Below are 24841 nucleotides of genomic sequence, written 5' to 3'. Positions count from 1 at the left end.
GGAGGTACTATTGTTAAATTTGGAGCATTTCCTCCAAGATTTCCACATAAAATCATACAATTACAGGCTGTAATACATAAAACCCAGTGATTGATTCAGCCTTTGAGCTACAGAAGATGCTTTGCAGGGTATCAGCAGATAGAACTTGGGATTCAGCTGTAGTAGTTCTGTAAGCACAGAGGACTCAAACACCAGTCCTGTGAGGAGGGTGACACTTTCTCCAAGTTGACTCCTCTCCCCCCCAAATAAACTATGAACCTCACCCATGGAAATAGCCTGCTCAAAATAAAAACCTCTGATAAGCTTAATGATCTGCCTAGGCTCAAAACAAAATATTTGGTTTAATTAAAGGAAGCAGGAAGCTCTTCCTATCTATGGTTAAAAAAAAATCCATCTGTCACTGATCAGGAGATATACTGCTTTAGCAAATGCCAAAAATTCTGAAGATCCTTTTTAGAACTTCCTAAATGCATTATTTACAAGTTCCCTTACTCTAACAGAATTCTTTATAGCTGGAATTGTAGTACAAATAGAGCTTGGCTTTACAGCAGACAGAAATAGAAACAATAAAACTTTAAAACTTACTAAAATATTTTATGAATAAGCTGCTGTAAAATATCAGGCATCTACAGAGCACACGGTGGTGTGAAATGTGTGGCTTCTTGGAGATGACCTATATAACTCACTCACAGAATCCTCACTCAGAAATACTGAATCTTTCCAAATGCACACTGCGAAACTTTCTCAGACCACATTCCAAAAATGTTACAATTTTTATCTCTACCTCAAACACGTATCTTCCATACTTTCACATCTCTAAAATGGAGTGAGATGATTCAGTAATAGCAAAATAGGCTTTCAGCAATCTGACTACAGCTCTCCGGTTTGAGTTAAATTCCCAAAATAATTTTTGGCAGTAAGAGATACTGGGGGGATGGGGAGAACTTATAGAAGAAAAAGAAGTAGATTTGTGAAACTGGAAGCTTATGTAAAATGTGCCTTTGAACTTTCACCCATTATTTATTAAATGTGAGCATTTCCATTACATTTCAAAATACCTTGATGAGAATTCAAACTAAACATTTTTAAATATCCGAATCTCTGGGTAAATTTTGAAAAAACTCAGTTGGTCCCAAACTGTCATCAAGAAATGGCAGTTCTAGATAGCCCAATGGATTAAGAGCTCTGTGAATTACAGTACCCTGAAGAGTACAGAAGCCCATGTAAATATGCACATTCCCTTTTCTACTTGCACTCATGTTTTATGCAACCTTTTCAAATGATGGTATTTTCTTTCTCTGCAGAAATAAAAGTAAATTCTTCCTTCAAATATAAGTGTGTGTGAAGCACTGTTAATTCAGAAGTGTTCAATACTTCTTTCTGGTTTGTTCTTCTGAAGGAACACGAAGAACTGCCAACATTATTCACGGATAATGAGCATTGTTCAGTCCATTAGTAACTGAAGGAATGCTGTTACGAAGGTCGGAGAACACATAACGGGATGAATACGGCTGAGTCAGAAGCTGGGTACTTTGCATACAACAATCAAACAAAAATTGGCTGCAAATACTTCAGGTCTACAAATGTTAAGCAGCAATTATTTTTGGTATTTAAGAATACTGTAATAATAACTGAATTAAAATGTATTTCAAGGTTTTGAAAATGTAGTTTCTGATGACAGCCACAAATATTTCTCAAGGACTAGAGAGAAACATGTATTGTGTGACAGTTGAAAAGGTTGAAGAGATTAAAACAGATACAGTTACAATGAGTAATCATATCAGGTGCTCCTTAACCTAAAGCAGAAAGATATTGTAGGATCCAATAGTTGGTGGATGAAGTTTGGCCAATTCACATATGAAATTAATCCAAATTCTCTTTTTGAAACTGACCAAGCTTTGTTTCCATCAGGCTTGTTTCTGTCACTGGCTCTACTGGAAAATATTAAGCAGTCCAGAAAAATCTATCTGTCTCCACCAGTGACCTCGCTCCAACTCTATTTTTCCCTGCCAATACACTCTGCAATAAATGTATCATGTTGCAGTTCTAGAATTAACTCTTAAGTGTCAAATGCCTTTATGCATTGAATTTATGCATTGAGCTATCTTCTCAAAGAGTGCAGTGTTTAGGCACATGACCTACCCTGAAATTCAAGCACAACACTATTGCATCTGTGTGTCCTGATTTTTCTGCAAAGCTGATTTTGTTCCAGTGGAGGTAACTGTTGGAGGGCTGGATGAATCCTTTTATTTTCCCCTTCTTTCCTAGGGGCATACTTTTATCCTTTCCTTGGTTAAACGCCACACCGTTTCATGCCATGCCATGCCATGCTGTTGGGCAAGCTAACTGCACATCCACACACTCTTTTCCAGCATTAGGACAAGGACTAGTATTTCCCCTCTATTTGAGCACATTGTCTTCACCTTAGGCATGGTCCCTTTTCTTTCCCCACCCTTACTATTACCTTTGTCTTGTCATTAATTCCACGATCATCATTATCAGTAGCTTTACTGCAAATTAAGGGGGTAAAAATGCCTTCACTTTAGCTAGAAGAGATTACTTTTAACCTTTACCTCAATTTTCAGGGTTCCTACTTCTTTTCTTTCTTTTTATGAGCAAAAAGCCTTTGGCAATTCGCGGTAATATTCTTAAGTCTATTCACTGACTTTTTGCAATCCTTTTTCCCCTTTCAAACATAAGCACTTCTTACTGGACAGTCCATACCCCGTGGGGTTTTTTTGACCTGAATTATCTTGCTACCCAGACAGTTCCAGCTAATGTTCACATCTTTGGCTTGATACAATTCTAAACCTCTTCAGCATTCAGACTGCTGTGTCCCAATGCCTTCACCTCTATACTTATGAAAGTTTGTTCTTTGAAGTCAGTAATCCTAGAATTTAGCTTATACGACACAGTAGGGAATATGATCAAAGCCTTCTTGGGTAGCGTAGCTATGTCAGTGTGATGTTCCACTTGAGCTAGTGAACTTTGAGTCTGTTAGCTGGAGCAAAGAATGAAGCAGTGCAGCTTCAGATATTCAAATTAGCCAGTTCAGAAGTAATTTGGTTCTCTTTGCTGGCTAGATAATGTTGTGTAGACATAATTCTTGGTTACAGGCCTATTTCTTCCTTTCTTTGAAACAGGCTTTTTATCTTTTATTTTAACAAAAGTAACTTCTGGTTACAGATACAAACTTGTTTTCTCCAGTAAAGTTTTCTATAGCATGCTAACTGCTTATGAAAATAAAAATTAATACAGATCACCTTTTGTCATAGCTTTGTGAATAAGTGTGCTAGCTCTATATAATTAGCAGTATCTGTTTACCAGCCATATATGTATTATTAGAGAAAATACCCCAGCAGTACAGCTACAGAAAATCCTATGTGTACATATACCCATACCTGTACCTAAGCCAACCTTAGAAGATACAGCAGGCTCTGTAACCAACTAAAATCTGTTCTACCTGGACAGTGCACATTTTTTTGAATTGGAACACTTACAGCTGGAACTCATCTCACCTCTTCACCTGATTCTTCTATGTAACCAAACCAGCCTTCTGAAATCATGTGTCCTCCCTGACCTTCTCCACACTGTCTTCCCCTATTCCTTCCCTTTTCTTGGCTGACCGGCAGAACTCTGCTGAAGATCATTGTCATGGTTTAGGAATGGTGTTCTCCAATTTAGTGCTCCCACACTGGTGCTCTCCATCCTCACTCCTGCGTTGGGATGGAGAGGAGAATTGAAGGAACTAAAGGCAAAAATCACAGGTTGAGATAAGAACAATTTACTGGAAATAGCAGTAAGGCAAGAAAATGTACAGGAACATAACAATACCTACAACAGAGATAATAAAGAAACCATTCACATGGAAAACCACCTGACAATAGACAATAATGGACTGCTCCCCTCAAATGGAAGGGACTCCTGTTCCTCAGAAGAGAGTTCCCTTTCCCTGCCCCCAGCAATGACATCGGGTGGTATAGAATAGGCCATGGCCCCTCCTGCCTACTGCTGAAGTTAACCTTGTCCTGGCTGGAACCAGGACAGTCATCTAGACTGCAGGGTCCTGAAGTCCCAACTTTTCATCACTATCCTTGACAGTTTCCAGCATATAGTTTCTTTTGTCAGGAGACTGCAGATGAGCAATGAATTTTTTTTCTGTCTCAGAGATTAGTTCTGTGTCAGGTCTTTAACATGTAATTCAGTCCCTGGCAGGCAGCATAACATTATTTTCTGAAACAGCTGAGCTGTCAAGTAGTCAGTTCTCTTTAACAGAGAGTCCTTACTAGCAGAGATCTACTCTATGTCTGTTAAGTATCTTTGCTCTTCCTTTCAACTCCAGTTTATCCCATCTTCTCTATCATAAACCTTCATCTCTCTATTGCTGAGACTTACAACATCTCTGCTTAGGAGAGTCACCCACTAAACAAATATATATACATTTCAAAAGAATGTAATCAGCACTACTTGAAAGCTTTTGCTGAGATTCATAATTAATTTCTCTCTTAGGTAGAAGAGCCCCAAATCTGTCTTCTCTTTTAGGCAGGTTTTTTGTAAACTAAGACACTCAGTGAGTGGCAGGTTTGATGGGGTAGTTTCAGTCCCCAGTATTGCCATCATAAGGCATCACCAATTCTGCCATGGGATACAGTATCAGGCACACGCACTTCTGTTTATACATGTGAGAATTATCATTGCTACGAAACAAAAATCTGTAACAAAGGACTAGCAGGCCTGCACTCCCCAACCTTGCAGTACTGAATGACACAAGAGCTTCCTAAGGCATCAAGGTCTCAAACATGTGGATGGGCCTTTTACTCATTGTCATGTTTTAAAATTCGATTGTCAAGATGTCCTCCTTGCTTCATGATTTCACCTTTGCACTAGTTGTAGTAATCAATTTTCCTCGTTGCTTTTTGTCTTTGTGCTTCACTGCTTAACTCTGTACATCACAGAAGACCTCATTAAACCCCACACAGAAACTATTGGTAAGAGGAGGCTTGTGGTACTAAACCCTCATTTATCTCCAATTGTAATAATAGACCATACCACATTCTTTTAACAGGAAATATTACAACTTGGCTCCACACCTTAAGTGCTTAGGAATCAGAATGCACAACTTCCAGTTATCAAAACTAGGTTAAAAGAAGTATGTGAGGGATGAAAATGGTGAACAGTGAAACACTTTAGCTACATATGGAAAAAATTGGAAGGAAAAGAGGGGAGTTCAAACATATCAGCAATCACGCTTAGAGTTTATGACATTCAGAAAAAAAAATACCGTTTACTGCAATTCTATTGCCAGAGAAAAGTGCAGGCTGCTAAAATTCACCAATTTCTACCCAGTGAATATGTGATCAGCCAATAGCACAAGATGCTCCATTAGTGTGACAGAAGACAGATTTCAAAGTTCAAAAGCTGTAAGTCTGTTGATTTCAGCCTAAAACTGAAAAAACACATGCATCTCTCAAAAAAAAACCCAGCCAAAACCAATCAAAAAACAATGCTACAAAATCTCCCAAAACACAAATAAACCCCCAAACCTCAACAACCACTCAACAATTCCCAAATCCTTCCTGGTCATCCTAACAGTTGCTTGGATAATTTTGAAGCCTAGTTCTACCCTGCACTTGACCTCAGGTAGGCAAGTAGAGATGACAAGTAGTGAAATCCTTGTCTGAAGGTGTAATTATTCTGTGCATTCAGTAAAAGCAGTAGCAAATCAGGCAGCCATCTGCAGTTTACATAAAAGAATAAGGAAACAGTAAGTGGCCTTTCCCTTACAGACCTTCCCAGACTTCTCTAAAAGTCGCTCCAAAATATGCATATAAAGCAAAGTTTGCATCAATCACGTGGAAGCACAGAGAAACCTCCACTCCAAATCTCATCCGCCTGCCCCATGCTGGTTCTGCTCCTTTCTAGGCTTCGATATCTCTTCTCTTAATGCTCCCTCCTGCTGCTTTACAGCCCTGCATGCGGGGGAGCCAGCTCTTCACTGCCACCGACTCTTGCAGGAGCATCAGCAACACATATGTTGCCCAGGTGCATTTTTTTTATTCAAGTCCCACTGAAATCAGTGGAAGAAGTTTTGAGATGTTGGGTCAGAACCTAGCATTCTAAAAAAGTTTGAAATTAAATAAACCCTGCAGTTTGTTAAAAGGGAGATGCTGGAAAGTAGTCTGCACAGAGCAAGATGGCGTTTGAGACAGAACTTTCAGAGGTCAACACAAACAAGATTGACATGCTACTAGTTTCTTTTCGTTATGGCACCAGTAACACCATTTTAGAAACTCTTGAGTTTTCCATTTGAAAGTTTCCAACATAGTGGTGGAGGTGGATACAGGCAAGAGCCAGGTATTCCCCAAGGTTGAGCTAGTGAACAGACACCATCTAGCCCCAGCCACTCTGAAATGTCTGCAATTAACATGCAGTTTTAGGTAGGGTGACCAGTATTATATAAATACTAGCCTTCAAAAAAGTATCAAAATAAGACTATTTTCAAGAGGATAAGGTTACATAGATGTGATTGGCAGTTTTCAGTGTAATCTGCTGGGCAGAAATACCTTGTTTTAAACATGATAGTCAAGATATCTGTTTTCTAACTGGGATGAAATTTTCGTTTGAAGTTTTGAAAACCATGATAGATTCCTTCAGTCCTTTACTGTGACATCCGCATTTTCAGGTTTAGCTCCTAATGCTTCATCCAATACAGGATTTATTAGGGTCAGGCAAACATTTATATAGTAACAAGGCAATTGTGATTTTTGTGACTACATCAGCTAAAGGATTTGGTACTTTCTTCATTGCTCAAGTAACTCATATGTGTCAAGAAATAGAATAATTTTGTAATTCTAGCCTACCCTGCTGCCTCTCAGTATTGCTTACACATGCTCTTTTATTACTTTTTACACATTTTAGAAGAAAAGCATGTGATGTTTTATGAGGAATAACCCTAGCAGCAATGTAAAGTGCAAGTCTTAACCAGAAAGTTTTGAATCTTCATTTTTTCCCTTCTACAAGGTCCCATTTCTTTTGCTTAGGCATCCACATTTTCCTCTATGTTTTTTAAATGTTATATGTATTTATGGAGGAATTTTCAAAGCCACCAAGAGGATTTTGATGTCAGACTGCAGCTTTTTGAATGACTTCTGAACATACAAATCCATGCACAGACTGAATATACATTAGGCCTTCCATACGTGCTAGCAAACAGCTAACAGAACTGGCAACTACGAGACACCCAAAACTATACTCAATTTGATTCTGCAACACTTTAGTTATTGCAACCAGATCATCTACAGGCAACTAAGCCACATATTGCCATGGTGAGTTGGTTCTGATGTGACAGACATTAAGAGCAAGAAGCTGCAAAGCTGCGAAGTGACTTGCCTTGTGGGATTGCATTTTATGGAAATGGTTTGCTCTGGCTCACCCTTAGAAAATGTATAGTTTATCCCAAGTCTGTATCCTCCCTGCAGTATCCTGTATCTGTAACCTCATTGGCTGGAGAATGTTACCGCGCCCCTTTGAACCTCTGTGATAAGAATGCTAAGGCAGAAGGCTCTGCCCCTCCTGCCCCTCTACCCCTGGAGGCCTCCTGATGCTCCCTTTCCCTCTCCTCCCTTCCCCCCTCCCTCAGTGAATAAACCCTCACCTCATCAGCATCCCACCGGCATCTGAGTCTCCTTGCCTGCCAGCACGGGAACACCACGACCCCAAAAGACCCCGGGGGTCTCCGGGGGGCACTCCCCGGGGACCCCCCATAAATTTAAACAACAACATTGCCAAGCAAGCCAAATCCTAAATATAAACCTCCCACCACAGTATATTCAGTTACAAACTCACAACTGCCTCCTCTTCCAATTAGTGTTTTTACAGAGTTTTAGGGAACACCCCCTTCCATTTGCCACCAACCAGTGCAAATCCCTTCCTGCAAGGATTCAACTCCTCTGTGCTCTTCATCCCCAGAGGGCTGGTTTTCAAGGAGCAATGTAGGCATCCACCACTGTGAGGCAGTCTACTCCCAATGGCCTCACACATGCCTGTGGTGGCCAACTGGTCTTGGGGCTAGAGAAGTACAAAGACATATGGGCACAATTGTCAGTCTGGTGCTAGCTGATATTCTAGGATTTTTTTTTTTGTCAGGGCAGCATGTTGGCAGTTTATAGAGGTCTCAAAGAGAACAGTTAAATATAGTTTTCAGGAAGCTATGTGTCAGTAATAGAAAGCAATGACATATAGCAAAGAGGACGGATGGCTACCAAATGTAAACAATACTAGGAATTGTCAGTGCAATAGACTTAGCAACAAGGATTCATTTTTATCACAACTGTTTTTACCTAAAACTGCTTCAGGAATAATATTCATCTTCAGCTGAAGATAAAATACAAACAAATAGGGACATGTGCTGTTAACTAGTGTTTTTAGTATCATTTTAGAAAACAGGTATACAATGTTATAATCTGTAAATAATGGGTTCCCTGAAAATACCAAGGTTTTTTTCCCTTTGCACAGAAATCTGCTTGAACATCAATGTAACAATTACTACCGGTAGATGGATTTTTTATATCCATTTGGTAGTGATTTACACCAGTGTTTTCAAGGCTGCCAACAAGGCAGCCAATCCAGAAGGCAGGCAGCCAAAATTCCAGAAGAGACAACTGTCTTTTATTTTATAGCTTATGCTTTTTGAGCTTAATATGATTTTCCACTAACAAGTTCTGTACCTTCTCCAAAGTGCTAAAACTGGTGTGCAGAATTGCAAAGTAACACAGCCTCTTCAAGGCAAGCTAATATTAAAATCATGGTAAATTACAGAAGTTATACTGTTTACTTAGGGGAAAAACAGTAAGATTAAAAGAACTATGCATGGTTTATTGCAGACACTTGTTTCAAGTTTTTGAGCTTGACTATATATGACAACAATATATCAGCTAAGTGGTGTTTCCCATTTGATTTAAAAAATCAATAAATATGTAACAGACAAGGAAAAGATTGCTTTAACATTTAACAGGAGCACAAAAGTATGCATTGGTTATATTATGTGCTTGATAAATAGGATGCAAATCATGTCTAATCTTAGAAAGGCATTGAAAACAAGCTGAATTTGAAGGAGCTAAAAATGCACAAACAGAAGGAGTTTTCTTGTTTTTCAAGAACTCTAGGAGGTGGGCACCCATTAGCAAGGTGCGGTTCAAATACTGTCCTAAATATGATTACTGATGCTTTTTAATGATTTCTAATGCTAATAGCATTAGAACATTTGCAAGAGCCATATTATCAAAAAAACCCCTATTCATCCATTAGCCTAGATTCTATCCACAAAATGAAGGCCTTGTTGTTACCTGCTTCAAATCCACCAATGTGAAGGATGAACCAGTTTTGCTGTGTAAAGCATTCGTTGTTCCACTGATCCCACGCTGGAAAGGTGACCCTTTCTAAGGATGGCATGTGCTCACTGCTCACCAGAGCAATAGCTGCCACTTGTCCGTGACCATCTGAAACTAAAATCAAATTAGCAAAGTTGTTCACTTCACAGAAAAGGTAGCTCTGTGTGCCTTCTGATACTATAACTGCACAGAAGTGAACACCCGAAGAACACCTTTCACTGTATTAGAAATTACTTTACAACTTTAGACATACAAGTTAAAGCTAATCAGACTGTATATAACATAATGCCAACAGGCAGAGAATAACATTCATTCTGAAACAACATCCTTAAGTTGAATCTCTGTGTTCAGATATGAACTGGGAATGACTCCCTTTTTTTCCCTTCTTCTCCCTGGCACAGTTTTTTTCCTGACTACAAAACTTACCATTTCATCTTCTTTCTTAGTTAAATTTGTCTGTCCCTATGAACTCCTACGCTATGTCTTGATTCCGACTCCATGGCAGTACAAAGAACAAATTTCAACTTTAAAAGAAGCACTCTTGTATAGCTTCATGGATCCTGTTGCATGTGCAGGGTGTACAGTATTGGTGTAGCCCCAGAAATATGACCTTATTCAAAGACTGGTTATGAGCCCACAGGCTGCAATTGTTGACATGCCTGCTTGAGGAAAAGCAGCCACTGCACACGTGATACTGATCCCACAAAGTCACTCGGCATGATCACACCCATGCTCTCCCTCCACCTGTTATGACCTCTACAATGTATACTTCTGTAAACATCCAACTTGTAGCAGATTCCTAGGTACCAATTAGACACTTCCTTATAGCCCAGTTTTAATACACATGATGTAAAGGACTTTTAAACATACATTGAAGAAAAAAACAGAGTTCTTCTAGATGTATTTTCTGTGTATTTTATTGATCAATATACAATATACAAGCATATACAGCATGTGTATGCCTCTGGATATAGAAATGTACACAAAATGTTGTGTGTATGATACATACAACAAACAAGGCCAGATTATTGTAGAGATCTTTGGTGTGACACAAACCAAAGACCAGGGTGGAGGCATACACCACCTTCAGAACTGTAACTCTGTCTGTTCTTACAGCTGCCTGAGCACCAAGGCAACCTCTGTAACATGATAAAAAGACAATAGATATCTACTTGAGATCTAGTAATAGAGAAGATGGTTGTTTTTATCTTACCACTCTTTATTCTGTCTTCTGAAAGTGATCCATTATTCAGATTACTGTGACCTGCTGGCTTTAAACCAGGAGATAAACAAAAGGTGCACAGAACCTGCTGAGTGGGTTACACAGCACAAAGATAGCTAAGAAAACCCACTAAGGAGCCATTGAAGAAGATAAAACCACACCAGGCCAAACAGATCGTTGGGACCCAGTGGCTGAGATGTGGGAAACGCGGGTAAACACTAGAGAAAGACCTCAGAAGGAATTGTTTTATCCTTTGCCAATCCCCAAACCTCCTGTATTTACACATCCCTGCAGTACCCTCTTCTAATACCACTACAGAAACAGTCAGAACTCACCAGTATAATGATAATGAATGTTTTCCACAATAAAGAATTGCTTCCATTTATTTGTTATTACTGTTTTTATAAGAAAAGTTGTAAAATTAGTGAAATTGGCTATCAGGCACTTGGCTGTGTGTTTTTTATAGGAAACCACAGTTGTGAGCGGAAATAGAAGCCTCATGCTCTCACTGTATTCTGAGAAGAAGAGGTATAGTTACCAAATCTCTGACTATTTTATATTTTAATTTTTTAAGTTCACGAAAACAGAAAGAACACTGGTAATAAAGCTCTAACAGGCATATTTTGCTGTTAAAAAGTGACAAAATACATTTTAAGCCATGTATTTTAGCATAAAATAATGTCATTTAGTAACCTAGACCTGAATTTCTTCCTCTGCTGTAAATTCATAGCTTGGATCAATAAGACATGTTCCTATCATTTTCCCATTAGACACTACTGGAGAAGCAGAAGGTGTCTGCATGGTAAGTAAAGAGAGAGTAGGAGAGAACCTGTGGGTCATGGTTGGTGGAGGGTATCCATGATTATGTATAAGGGGAGGATAAGGGTGTTTATTAAAAGCTTGCCCTGACGTTATATTTGGCATTCTTGGTGGCACGGTCCTTATGCCAGGCTGTGCTACTGACGTTATCAAGGGAGGAGGGAAAACAAGAGATTTCTTCTCCTTAGAGAAGCTGTGAATGTGAACATTTTCATCTTTCAGTTCTGCAATATCATTAAACACTGAGGCAAGAGGGTGAAATCTGGGTTCGCAGCTGAGCACATAATCCAAGTTATAACCACCTCTGAGATCCTCATCGGAGATGCCAACAGGTGCAAGTAAATCATACCCGGAGTCTTTCCTATCTGACATCAGGACATAGTCTCTTGTGAGGTCTGTCATTATGCCTTCCTCTTCTATTCCAATTTTCCTACGTGTTTGAGACAAAATTTTATGTGCATAGGCTGTGTCACAGGCTTCTTCTCTGCCTTCTCCTTTAATGGTGTGCATATTCTCCATGCTTTGCATGGTAGCTGTGACATCTGTTTCTCCAGACTGGTAGGAGAACTGATCAGACTCTCTTGGGATCCCCGAATCTGGCATCTGCAAGCCATGCTCACTCAGTGCTGAGCCAATGCTTTTTGTGCAAGGATACTCATAGATCCGTTTGATTTCCTCATCCTCTGCAGTCTCTCCTTCAGCAGAACCATGGCCACTGGAGTCTGAATGCCTGCAGGAGACATCATCATCCTTCCCCTCTCCAGGTCCTGCTAGGCTCAGCCATTTTGCTATAGCACCCATGGGAAGCATACTGCTCTGAGTACTTTGGATTTTCTGGCAGTCCTCGTCTTCTCTTACTGAATTCACATCTGCAGCTGAAGAGGATGCTGGGGGTTTTTTCACACAAGCATTCATCAGATCTTTCTGCTTAAGTCTCAGAGTAAGTGTGATAAGACTTACGGCAAGCAGCAGGAACACCATCAGTGAGATGGAAACACTCACTGTCAGGCTGTGTGCTGACACTGTGAGATCACTCTCAGGAGAACTGGAAACATTCACAAAAATGGTGCATACTGTGAACCTTGACACAATTTTGGGGCTATGAGCTCTTACCAACAATTTCAGGGTATCATCATTCCTTTTGATACCATTCTTCCTTCTGTGAACAGTCTGAGTCAAATAAATATTGCCACTGGTTTCATTTACAGAAAAGAATGGAGAAGGTTTTAGAAGAGAGTAATGAACAACTCCATCCAGTCCACCATCACTGTCTGATGCTGTCACTCTTCCAATCAATTGGCCTGCTTCATTCTTCTCAGGGAGATTAAACAAATAATGGTCTTGTGTAAACACTGGGTCAAATTCATCTCTCCCCTCAATATCTACCTGCACTGTAGTGGTAGCCAGTAAATCACCTTTGTCTTTTGCTTGGATTATGAGACAGTAACTATTTTGACTTTCATAGTCAAACATTTGCTTTGTATGAATATCTCCTGTTAAAGGATCAATGAAGAACATGTCATGGTCTCTAGCAGCTTCATGATGAGCCAAACATGAAGACTGAATGGAGTAGGTAAGGTGCCCATAGGAGCCTTTATCAAAATCCAATGCACAAACAGCACATACAAAAGAAAAGGTAGGCAGATTTTCACTGACAGCGCAGCTCAGACTGGGAAACAAAAAAAGTGGGGCATAATCATTGTCATCTAGGATGCTAACAACAACAACAGCAAAAGCCGTATTTTTTACACTGGTTCCTTCATCAGTGGCTTGGATAACCAAAGTGAATTTCATGGTATCCTCATAATCCAGCATTTTCATTAAATTTACAGATCCTGTTCTACCATCCAAGCAAAAATGCCCTCTGTCATTTCCAGAGATGATAGCATAAGTGACCTCTGCATTAGCACCTGCATCACAGTCTTTTGCTGAAACTTCGGTGATGTGACTGCCTATGGGGATGCTTTCTTTGACATGAACATGATACTCTGGGCTGCTAAATACTGGAGGATTATCATTAACATCCAGCACAGTAATTAGCACTGTAGCAGTTGAATTCAAGGAGGGTGTTCCATGATCAGAGGCAAGGAGAACCAACTGGTGAGAAGCAGCTGTTTCCCTGTCAAGAGCACTGCTCAAAACAAGACTGCCGACAAGTCTGTAGGATGCTTCCAACCCCATGACACTTGTTTCTATGGAGAATAAATTCTCAGCACTGGCATCAATAATAGAGTATTCAATAAGTGTGTTTTCACGAGTCCAATCACAGTCAATGGCTGAGAACAGGAGGACACTTTCTCCAACTGAGGCATCTTCACTCACACTGAGATTGTACAGAACCTCTGTAAAGCGAGGGGCACAGTTATTGACATCTTCTACATGGACCTCTATGGAGGTAACTGCACTCAGAGGGGGACTGCCACCATCTGTGGCCTCTATCAGGAGACGAATAATGGAAATATTTTTCAGCTGCATAACTGGTTCCGTGGCAAACAGCGAACCTGAAATTAAAACAGAATTAACAAAAGTCCACACTTCACAGGCAAGTAAATGCGATTGCAAAAGCTGATTCCAAACAGTCATATTTGAAAATGACCCAGCTGTAATGACCATACACAACAAAATAACTCTCTTGCATCTGGAGAGCAGTGCGTCAATATCTGGATGGACATCAGTGACAACTCTGTATTGGGAGCAGTACTGTTTAATACCTTCCTCAGTGACACAGACAGTGGGATAGATGCACTCTCAGCAAGTTTGCAGATGACACCACACTGAGTGCTAGAGTTGACATGTCTGAGGGATGAATGCCATTCAGGCAGACCTGGACAAGCTCAAGAAGTGGGTCCATGGGAACCTCAGGAAGTTTAACAAAGACGAGTGCAAGGCCCTGCACATTTTGATATCAATAGAGGTTGGGGGAGGAAGGGATTGAGAGCAGCCCAGCAGAGAAGGACTTGGGGGTTCCAGTAGATGAAAAACTGGACATGACCCATCAGCATGCAATTAAAGACCAGACGGCCAAAAGCAGGGTGGGCAGCAGGGAAAGGGACATGATCCATTCCCTCTGCTCTTGTTGGAGCCCACTTGGAGTGCTGCATCCAGCTCTGGACTTCTTAGCAAAGAAAACGCATGGACCTGTTGGAGCGAGTCCAGAGGAGAGCCATAAAAATGATCAGAGGACTGGAGCCCCTCTCCTATGAGAAAAGGCTGAGATAGTTCAGTCCAGAGGAGGCTCCAGGGAGACCTTATGTTGGCCCTAAAGGGGGTTTATAAGGATGGGGACAGACATTTTAGTAAGACCTTTTGTGATAGGACAAGAGGTAATGGTTTTTAATCAACAGAAGGTAAATTCAGATCAGATATGAGGAACATTTTTTTGATGAGGGTGGTGAAACACTGGAACATGTTGCCCAGAAATATGGATGCCCCATCCCCAGAATCATTCAAGGTCAGGTTGGACAGGACACTGAGCAACCTGACCTGTTTGAATTCATCTCTGCCTGCAGGAAGTTGGGCTAGATGACCATTAAAGATCATGCCCAAACCATCCATGATTCTAAGAAATTATAGCTAATGCTGTGAAGGCAAGACTTCCCTTCACTGATGCCATATCATATACACATACTGCATTTAAACCTGAAAAAATATGCACAGTTCGGGGAAAAACTGAGAACTCCAGTTTTTTGATGTGATAGTTCCTCAGTGATAAAGGCAGATTTAGCAAAAAACACAATGAGACTTTGGCCACCCCAAATTTCCAGAACTCAAGTAATGGAGTTGGCAACACTGGCATCATGTGAGAAAGCAATAGGACTCTTTGATTTATACTTAAAGAGCTCAAATAATAAACCATGCAAACTCACCATTCTTGTGATCAATGGAAAATCCCTCAGAGGACGAGAGGATTTTGTAGGAAATCATTTCATTACGTTCAGAATCCCTATCTATGGCAGAGAGTGTCAGAACAGTGGCATCCATAGAAATGAACTCTGGCAAAATCACCTGACATATAAAGCAAAAATAGAGCTTAATGAAAGATTTTAGACATTAAAAATTTGCCTTTATTTGATCTTATAGTTCTCAGCTTTGGAAGAAGTTTTACCTACCCATTCTCTTCTGGGACAAAACCAGAAAGAGTTGAGGTACTGAAAACTATACCTTCAATACCTTCAACACCAAAAATTAATAGTAAACTCTAAACAGTGGTAAAATCCACTTAGTTCATTATGACAGCAAGTTCAGAGAATAAATGAATCACTTTTTTCAACACTACACTTATGGACTGCAACTAAAGGCTTCTGCCCTTGCTTTCAAAAACCCCTTCATTTCCATACATGGAATACAGTCTGCAGTCTCTGTCTGGAGCATATGACTGAACACTAAAAAAGCCAATATATGCATCCTGAAAATCCCAGACTAGGGCACTTAATCACCATTGGATTATTCCTAGAATTTAACTTTTCAAAACGCTCCCTTTTTTTCTTCTAGGAAACCAAGAAAGTTCTTTCCCTTTTTAAGGATTTTCATTGTTTCTAGTCCAGATACAGCACTTTTGTGACCAAAGTTTCCTCCCACCTTATAAATCCAAATTTCAAATGGACAGTATGATATAGCAGCTACCTCTGTCATAACTTGAAGTGTTAGTTTAAATAATTTAAACAAAGAGATTATATGTATATAATAACCACATACATATATTAAACTATATATGAGGAGCATAAATATGAAAACACTTGAAGGAACAATAAAAGGGTAAAAATACAGGATGATGAATAGGAAATTACACATATCATCAACCAAAAAGAAGCAGTGTATCTTGCTTGCCAAGCAACACATCGAAACATCAGGATTGTGGAAAGAGAAGCTCAGCTGTTTACATTAAAATAGTAAATAAAGCTACACTGTTTTGAATCAATTAATAATGTTCCCTGACAATGTCTGCTCCAATCTACAAAAAAAACCTTCTAGCATTTGCACACACAAGTACTTGCCTAAACTACTATCCAAAATCAGACACATATGAGGGTTGAGGAAAATTAAGGTCTAAAAATCACTTGCATATTACTAGTGCATTTTTTCCAGAATGTAGATTTATGATTTTAAGTGGGAACTTTACACAAATTCTGTCCACTTAGGCACCCAAAAGTTTCACAGATGCCTACAGTGTGTCCCAGAGGTATCTAAATGACTAAACTGCTATGCCTGTACATGCTCAGAGGTTGAAAATTCTTTACTAAGCCAAATGTTTAGACTTATTTCTTTACTAAAACTGTCTGAGACTTACAAATGGAACATTATTAAATCCGAGTCTTCTGTAATGTCTCATATTTTTGGCTCTGAGGACATCTACCACACACAGAAAGCACCAAGTCAAACAGCTCAGTTCACAGGGTTGCAGAATGGCTGGGGCTGTTGGGCACCTCCAAGGTGAAATCCTTAGTCAGAGGAGGGTCACCTAAAACAGTGTGCCCACAACTGCATACTGCTGAGATGCAAGTATCTCCAGAGACAGCGATTCCCCAGCCTCTCTTGGCAACCTGTGGCAATACTTAGTCACTGTTAAGAGTTTGAGGAAAAAAAAAGTGTTTCCTGATGTTTAAACAGAATTTCTTGTACGTTCAATTGTGCCCACTGCCTCCTGTCCTGTCACAGGACACAACAGAGTTTTGGTTTGCCCACCTTCACTTGCCCATGCTAGTATTTACACAGATTGGTAAGACTGAGCTTTTTTTTCCCCAGGCTGAAATATCCATGTTCCAGGTTCTCCTGGGCCTTAGCTTAAGCTGCACAATCCCACAGGTCCTAAGAACACAAAGCCTCTGGCAGCTTACTTTTCCTGTGACAAATTTTTTAAGGCTCAGTCTGGACATTTTTTTATGTAGAGGGTGGTTGAACATACCAGCAGGTTTCCTCAAGAGGAAGTTGATGCCCCAAGCTTGTCCATGTTTAAGAGCCTTTAGCTTTTGGTCAGCCCTCAAGTGGTCAGGCACCCCCATGCATCCCAAACTATTCTATGACTCAGTGATTCTATCTTATATATGTTACAGCAGTCCAAATGCCTGTCCAGGAGTCCAAAAGCTGAGCTCTGTACCCTCCTCAGTCTCAGGGGATGCTGGGGAGGTCAAAACTCATATCCTTCATTCCCCAGGTGAGTACCATTGCCATAAGGCAGCATTACACATAGCACGCTTTATGTGCATCATCTACCACAGGGGCATTCGCTACACCTCTGTGGACCTGTGTAGCTGAAAAGGAAGAAGTTCATGCCATAGTAACAGTAGCATAGTAGCAGTAAATCATGCCAGTATAAAGGTACCAATCTGTTCAGCATTCTCTCAGAAGAAAGAAGTTTTGAACACTGAACCCTGCTCCCCAAACTGGATTGGATTGTATCCAGTAACTCCTAGTGATGAATTCATGGTTTATGGAATGCAGCTAACATTCACACCAATTGCCTTCTGAGACAAAGACCACAAACATTGAAACTGAATGTTTCCTCAGTCCTTTTATCAGAATTCTTAGGAAGGGGCTGGAGGTCCCTAGAAGAGCTCTGCTCTGTTTCTGCTCAATAGTAGTTTGCAGAGACCTTTCTTCTCAGTGTTCACATGCATTTTAAGACAAGTATGAACAAGCACTCCTATTTATCGTCCTATATGGAAAGATACCACATGCTGATTGACCATTTGCTATGTTCCCACCTGATAAAAATCTTGAGTAAACACTGGAGGGTTATCATTGATGTCCAAAACAAGGATGGTGAGTTCTGCTTCTGTTTGATGCACAGAATCTGAAACCATGATATGCAGCGTATACACAGCAGTTTCCTCAAAATCTAATGGTTCCCCCACTATGATGACACCAGTGTGTTGATCGATGGCAAATTTCATTTTAGGACTATTATCATAAATAAAACCAAACTGAAGTGCTGGCCTGGAGTCTGCATCACTTGCTGACACTTGAGTCACTATAAGACCAGGCATGGCATCTGAAAAAATAATTTTGAGAATAAGTCAGAGTTAAAAGATAATGTTACAGTTTCTGAAGATTTTGCCTATTTTGTAATATTGAATCTTGGACTTATGTAATCTTTCTGTACAGCTTTCGATGTATATTAACTGTGTGTTTTACAATATTCACATACCCAGAAAAGCTATGGAAACAGTGGTGGATTTCTTCAAAGGTATGTGCTGTATCCCAATTTTAGTTTGGGTTTTCTTTAGACTTTCCCAGATCCAGTGTAGTCGTAAGTTTCTTCACCAGCAACAGGAACTTACATGGTTTTCCATAAGCATTTAACTGAGATGTATTTACTGAACAATGCCAAAAAAAAATTAAACTGAGGCATCAGAGACCCTGATCTGTGCAGAACCAGCAAATGCAATTCTGGAGCTTTTCCTAAGGAGGAGAAAGCCACTAGAGAGAAACAAGGCCTTCAGACAGACCTATGTGGCACAAAAATATGAAGAGATCAAGGTATACTCCTATGAGGTTGAGAAACTGGATACAGACAGCTTTTGTCATGGGCCAATTTGACAGTACCAGAGACTGCAAACTGAACCTATTAGTGATCATTTTACAAAGCCTGGAACTAACAGAAACGAAACCATTTCTCATTTGCACGCCTGGGGCATGAAGCTCAAAAATACTGTGCCATGTCCTAAAGCGAGTGTTCTTAAACAGAATACAGAAACCTAATTAAGTAACCAGCAGTTTACAGCTGCTGTGCATCTATGAATTAAGTACTTGTGTCATTACCACTGGCAGGTAAATTTAGGAAAGACTAAAGCATACTAGAAAAGACAAACTTGATATCTTTTGTTGACAGGAGTACCGGTGTTTATAGTTTTTCTGCTGTGTATCTTAATGCATTCACACATATGATGCCTGTATTTGAACATTACAGGCTTAGGACTCAAGCTGTGCAGATGTTGAGCTAATGTCACACAACACACAAGACACATGCTGGGATGCGAATTCAGGAGGTCCTGAGTCCCTCTCTTAATGACCATCAATGGGATCTAGCTATGGAGTTTGATTAACACTTCATTCAAATTTATTGGAAGTATTTCTTTCATCACAATTAAGTTCAAAATGTCTCCTTTCTAGCAATGCTGGTTTTAACACCAAACATTTTTATTGGAGAAGAGCAGAAATTGAAGCCATGTGAAGACTATGATAATGAAAATGAACAGATAAAATTGTATTTCTGCAGATGTTTCTCCACCCCTTTGAATTGACTATGGCTTTATTGCAAACTAGTCTTAAACACAATGTCTAAAGAGTAAAAATAATGTCTCTGAGATTAAAAGCAGACCAAAATTTGTTTTGATATTTCAGCGTTAGTACTATCCATTTTAGTTTTTACTACAGTTGTTTGATTACACAAATCACCAAAAGCACTATCATTATCTGAGAATTCCTAGCCTTAACAAAACTTACTTTCTGGGACCTCCACTTCACCTAGTGGCTGGACAACAGGAGCATTGTCATTAACATCTAACACTTGTATCTTCACAATACTCGTAGCAGAGAGTCTGGGGTTTCCTTTATCAGCAGCTTGTACAACCAACCTAGAATTAAAGGAAGCATGCAGGAAGTGTCACTTTTCATCAGAAATCACTGAATTATCCATCACTATTATAAGCAGGCGAAGTTTTAAACCTAAAAAGATTAGCTATTTCTGTTCCTCACTGCAACTCTTAAATCCATGTTTCTTTCTGTAAAGGTTGACTGTGCACAGTTTTACTATTTGTTTTTGCAGGAAAAATGTCCAGGAGATTCTACTCGGCAAAAGAATGGAAAAATCATACAAATAAAAGGAAGTATTAATTTCTACTCATTTAATCCAATTTCATATCTAATGTAAGTGGTTAAACAACTCTTTCAAATAAGACATAGTTCTTCCATTGGTAATTCAGAGCAGAAATTAAAATCTAAGTACTAAATTATCATTTGCTGCAACCTGACTCTCTTCATTGTTTATAAAGGGACAAAAGGGATGTGGAAATCAGAAAATACAAAAACCCAAACAGTATCCAGAATGCCTGCAAGAACGGAGTAGGCCCTCTATTACATTATAAATGCAAGTGATAAAGTGAAAACCCTGAATACACGTGCCCTTTGACAATGGCAAAGTTCCCACTGATTTTAGTGGGATCAGAATCTTGGTGTCAAAATAGATGAGTTTTGACTGCACACTTCCATTTCACATCTACATAAGGATGGGCTGCAAATTTTGTAAACAACCTTTTCATTTCCACAAACAATGTTTCAAAGGAAATGGTAAGCAACAATGTGATAAACATGGATAAAAGGTTTATTCTTCCGGGGAAGCAGCTTCTGAACAACAAAAAGCAAATTTGAGCTGAGATTACTTGGAAGACTTTACCACTTTCCGGTAGGGAAGACTCCAGAAGGAAATTCAAAATTAAATCTAACTCAACAGATGATCTTAAAAGATATATTAAAAAAAAAAAAAAAAGGGAATATGCAGGTCAAAGCTGAGCATCTCAATTAAATGTTTTATGTACTATCAACTGTTCTCATGTTGCACCATATTTTTTTTTGCCTCCCTAAAGACCTTCTAAACACTTCATTCTCCCTCTTTCTTCTAAGTAATAGTTAAAAACTTTCCAATAGATATTACTTCCTAAACGCTCACTTGACAGTATGGAATACCAAGGCTGTAACTCAAGCTGAGGCTTGTAGCATTTCCATTCCTTAACCACACCAGCTCTGCTCTGGGTATCCTTGTGGTTTCTGATCTGACAGAAGACAACTTAAATTGCAGGCTTGTATTTAATCAGTGACCATGGATAATTCCATATAGAAAGTGTATTTTTTCTAGAACGAATATTGGTAAGGTATACATATGGAAATATTTTACTAAAAATAATCACTTTCTAAAGTTTCAGGAAAAAAACCCCTCTCATAAAAACATCTTAGCCAAGGCATTAAAATTAAGGTTCTGTCAACACTTCCATTATAAGCCCTGTTCTAAGGGACTTAGAACTTCTGGGGATGAAAATGTTCAATTCAGATATATAAACTACTCCTTGCAAATTGGAAAAAAACAACAGTAACATTTTGACATCAAACAGGAAAACAGTTTTGAAAGCTTCTTTTGCTATTTACTTTTCACCTAACATTGTACAAATTACTAACTTATTTTAGAGAGAAAGAATATGAAGCTACAGATTCTCTGAACGAACTGTCAAACCGAAAGTCTAGAACACAGATACTGAAATAAATCAGGCTTGAAGTTAAAGAGAGATATGAGAATTATTATGCTCCCATGTTCAACATTTCACCAACAGTAAACACCCTTCCTTTGAAGAACTTATTCCAGGTGTTCTCCTAAAGTACTAGTTACAAGTAAAATGTATTATCCTACTTAAATTTTTGAAAACCAGAATCGATGTTTTTGATTCAGTAAAAAGCTGAAAAAACCGTCCAAACTAAGTGTCCTGTGTATTAAGTTAAAGTATTTTGGGAACATTAAGATCATATCAGCCTGATATTAAAAAACCCCCCATACTTAGTCAATCTTCTTGGATGTGGTTTTCTACAAGTTATTCTCATTTATAAGAATTCTTATTGGCTGTTTAAAATTTTGAGGTCCCACAGGACAGGAAAACTTGCAAATATTTTAATTGATACCACAACCAGATGGAAAAAAAAGTAATTTCTACTGACACATACACAGATATAATACTTTTTGTGGAGACTGCAGGACTTAAAATGTGTCTATTAATGAATCTGCATACTCGTATTTTCTTTTCAAGGCATTATTTATTTGCTTTCTAATTCCAGCTATGGCATCACCCAGAAAGAAAAGCTGTCATGTCCACTAGACCCTATTTATTTAGAATTTCTGAAAAAACAGGAAAAAATGAATACTTAGTGCAAGACAGGGTATATATAGAAAGAGTGTAAAAAGAGTCTTTATCACATTATTGAGTAGAAATTTTGGACTATATACTAATTCAAAATGAGAACATATCCCTATTTATTGGATTTGATTTGAGTGTTTTCACTGTGTGTTTATAAAGAACATTTCCTGAGAGGGAATGGCTGTATAGTTATTAATAAATTAAAATCCAAGAACTGTCACTGTTTCTACAGTGAAAAATCACACATATCCATAAGTGTTGTCATTGATTAGAGTAGACTATATTTCTTTCTCTAATTTGGTAAGTACACAAAATCTATAGTACAAATGGGCAGCTTTAGTGCTGTTCTCAGTGCTGTCTTGCTTGCACCCAGGTCCTGGATAATGGGTATCAACAGGAAACTGAAATATGTAACATGAATATTCTCAAGTTAGACTGGACAAAAAGAATACATTTTTATGAGAAGATTACATACAAACCTGTAAGATGAAGTGTTTTCATAATCTAGGCCTGTATTAGTCGCTAGAATTCCTCGTGCTGAATCAATTAGAAATGTTGCATTTTCATTACCAGATAAAATTGAGTATTCAGTTTCTCCATTCAGCCCAGTGTCTAGGTCAGTTGCAAATACCTGTTTGTGAGTAAACCTGAGGCTTAATTAAAAACAGCAGACTGTGATTTCAGAAAGAAAACCCTTATACTACAGTCAGATATTTTTGATGACTTTCCTTTTGACTGCACATATTTAAATAAATCAACATCTTTGTCCCCAACTTGAGTGTTGTGTAAGGTTACAAAATCTGCTCATGAACTGCAATGGGTGGCACATGAATGACTAATTTGAAATTCAGCTACATAAAGCATTACATCTGAATGCAATAATTTTACTATTAGGCTGCTGTTAGAATGTTCTCTCTGTTGAGCACATAAAAATCCACTTTCTCAGTGGTACAGGTCTGATCCTTAGTATTGCTGCTATACAAACAGACAAAGGATAAAATAATTGAACTAGTAAGCTTTCAGAGCTTTCATGGAATAGTTAATGAATTACCTTTTAAAAATACCAATCAGCAAATGTAAAAGGGGCAGAGGCAATTTGTAAAGATTTGCCAACAGAATAAGGAACATTCAGCAACAGTGAAGAGGTTTCTCAGAGTTCTCTTACTCTTTGAAGAGTCATCTTTGTATTTTTTGGTTGCTGAACAAGCATTATAATGAGTCTGGGATCCAAAACATAGCAGAGGCAATCAGTCAGATTGAATAAAGGAAACGTAATAGAATGTATTCTGTCATAAAATTTTGATTACACATCTGGCTTGACTGCCTTTTGATTTTTCTCCATTCCTGGACATATGTTTCTCTAAATACAGGGTCCATCAGTTTCTAATCACTTCGCCCTAGAGGCATTTCTAGCTTTTCATTTATTTATTCTCTAGAGAGGGAGTATCTTTAGTACCTAACATGACCCTCACTGTGACCTGACTTGCAATGCAAGAACATGTACTGAGGAAATTATGTGTTCTTCTAGTCCAACTGATGTCTTCTTTTGCTCTAACATGGCCAGCTGGAAACATTTTGGGAGAATGGATTCATTCAGAGGAAGAAGTGTTTGCACATTTAAACTAAGAAGCTGCTCTTAATGCATCAGATTTCAAATCAGATTTCAAACACTTGGGTTTGACTCTACTAGTCTGATGAGTAGAAAGTATTCTTTTTATTGCTACAGTCCTTTCAGTAGAGGCCTTAATACATGACCCAGCCTATATTGTAACCAGAACCACAGATTTGAATGGTATTTTTCAAATGCTTGAAGATAGAAACAGTTTTTTTTAAAAAAAGAGAATTTAAATTCCATGTGCACAGTTATTAAGAAGATACAGAATTCTTTTTCTACTTAACAGACCTGAATGAATGATCTGATCTGACATGTGGTCTAAAAAAAATCATTTAATATTTTAGACAGCCAAGCAGAGTAGTAGCAACACCAAGAACCCCACTGCCAATTTTTAAGACAGAATGGTCAAGCATAGACCTAGCAGGATTGTAGTGATGACCAGATCAGCCAAACTTCTTTTTAACTACAGCACTATGGTTGGGAACACATACTTCCACTTACCTGTATGATGTCTGTTTTAGGACTCTGGCCTTCCCATACCGATGCTTCATAATAGCTTTGCTCAAATTTAGGTGCATTGTCATTCACATCTTCAATCAAAACTGTCACTCCACAGAATACTGAATTGAAGCTATTTTCAGCCACAACTGTAAGATGTATTTTACACTGTACTTCATAATCAAGATACTTTGGTTCTTTTACTGTGATTGTGCCTGGTTGATTACAAGAAAAAAAAAATCTCAAGATGTGACACACTCATTCAGGAAAAAACATGTACAAATTCCTAGCATATATGGTCACCTCCACTGAACACATGACAGAATTCCATCAAGCCCACCTTTTTCTTGTGTCCTTTTTCTACCTACCATCACCCCAACATGCTAGCTACTGAATAAATCTA

General features: G+C 38.8%; 1 protein-coding gene across 1 annotated transcript in view; it reads right to left on the bottom strand.

Moving 5' to 3' along the window:
• Positions 1-10351: 10351 nt before the first annotated feature.
• The window catches only part of DCHS2 (dachsous cadherin-related 2), a 105361-nt gene continuing 90871 nt past the window's right edge, over positions 10352-24841 (bottom strand). The window contains exons 15-20 of the mRNA XM_063422056.1: positions 24442-24653; positions 22805-22956; positions 19873-20003; positions 18132-18418; positions 15297-15435; positions 10352-13931 (exon numbers count right to left, since the gene is read on the bottom strand). Of these exons, the coding sequence (XP_063278126.1) occupies positions 11305-13931; positions 15297-15435; positions 18132-18418; positions 19873-20003; positions 22805-22956; positions 24442-24653 (3548 nt within the window). The 3' untranslated portion in view covers positions 10352-11304. The remainder of the gene's footprint in view (positions 13932-15296; positions 15436-18131; positions 18419-19872; positions 20004-22804; positions 22957-24441; positions 24654-24841) is intronic.

Source organism: Prinia subflava, chromosome Z, assembly GCF_021018805.1.
Source record: "Prinia subflava isolate CZ2003 ecotype Zambia chromosome Z, Cam_Psub_1.2, whole genome shotgun sequence".
NCBI lineage: Eukaryota > Metazoa > Chordata > Aves > Passeriformes > Cisticolidae > Prinia > Prinia subflava.
The sequence above is the reverse complement of the archived record's forward strand: the minus strand, read 5'-3'. Positions and strand labels throughout refer to the sequence as shown.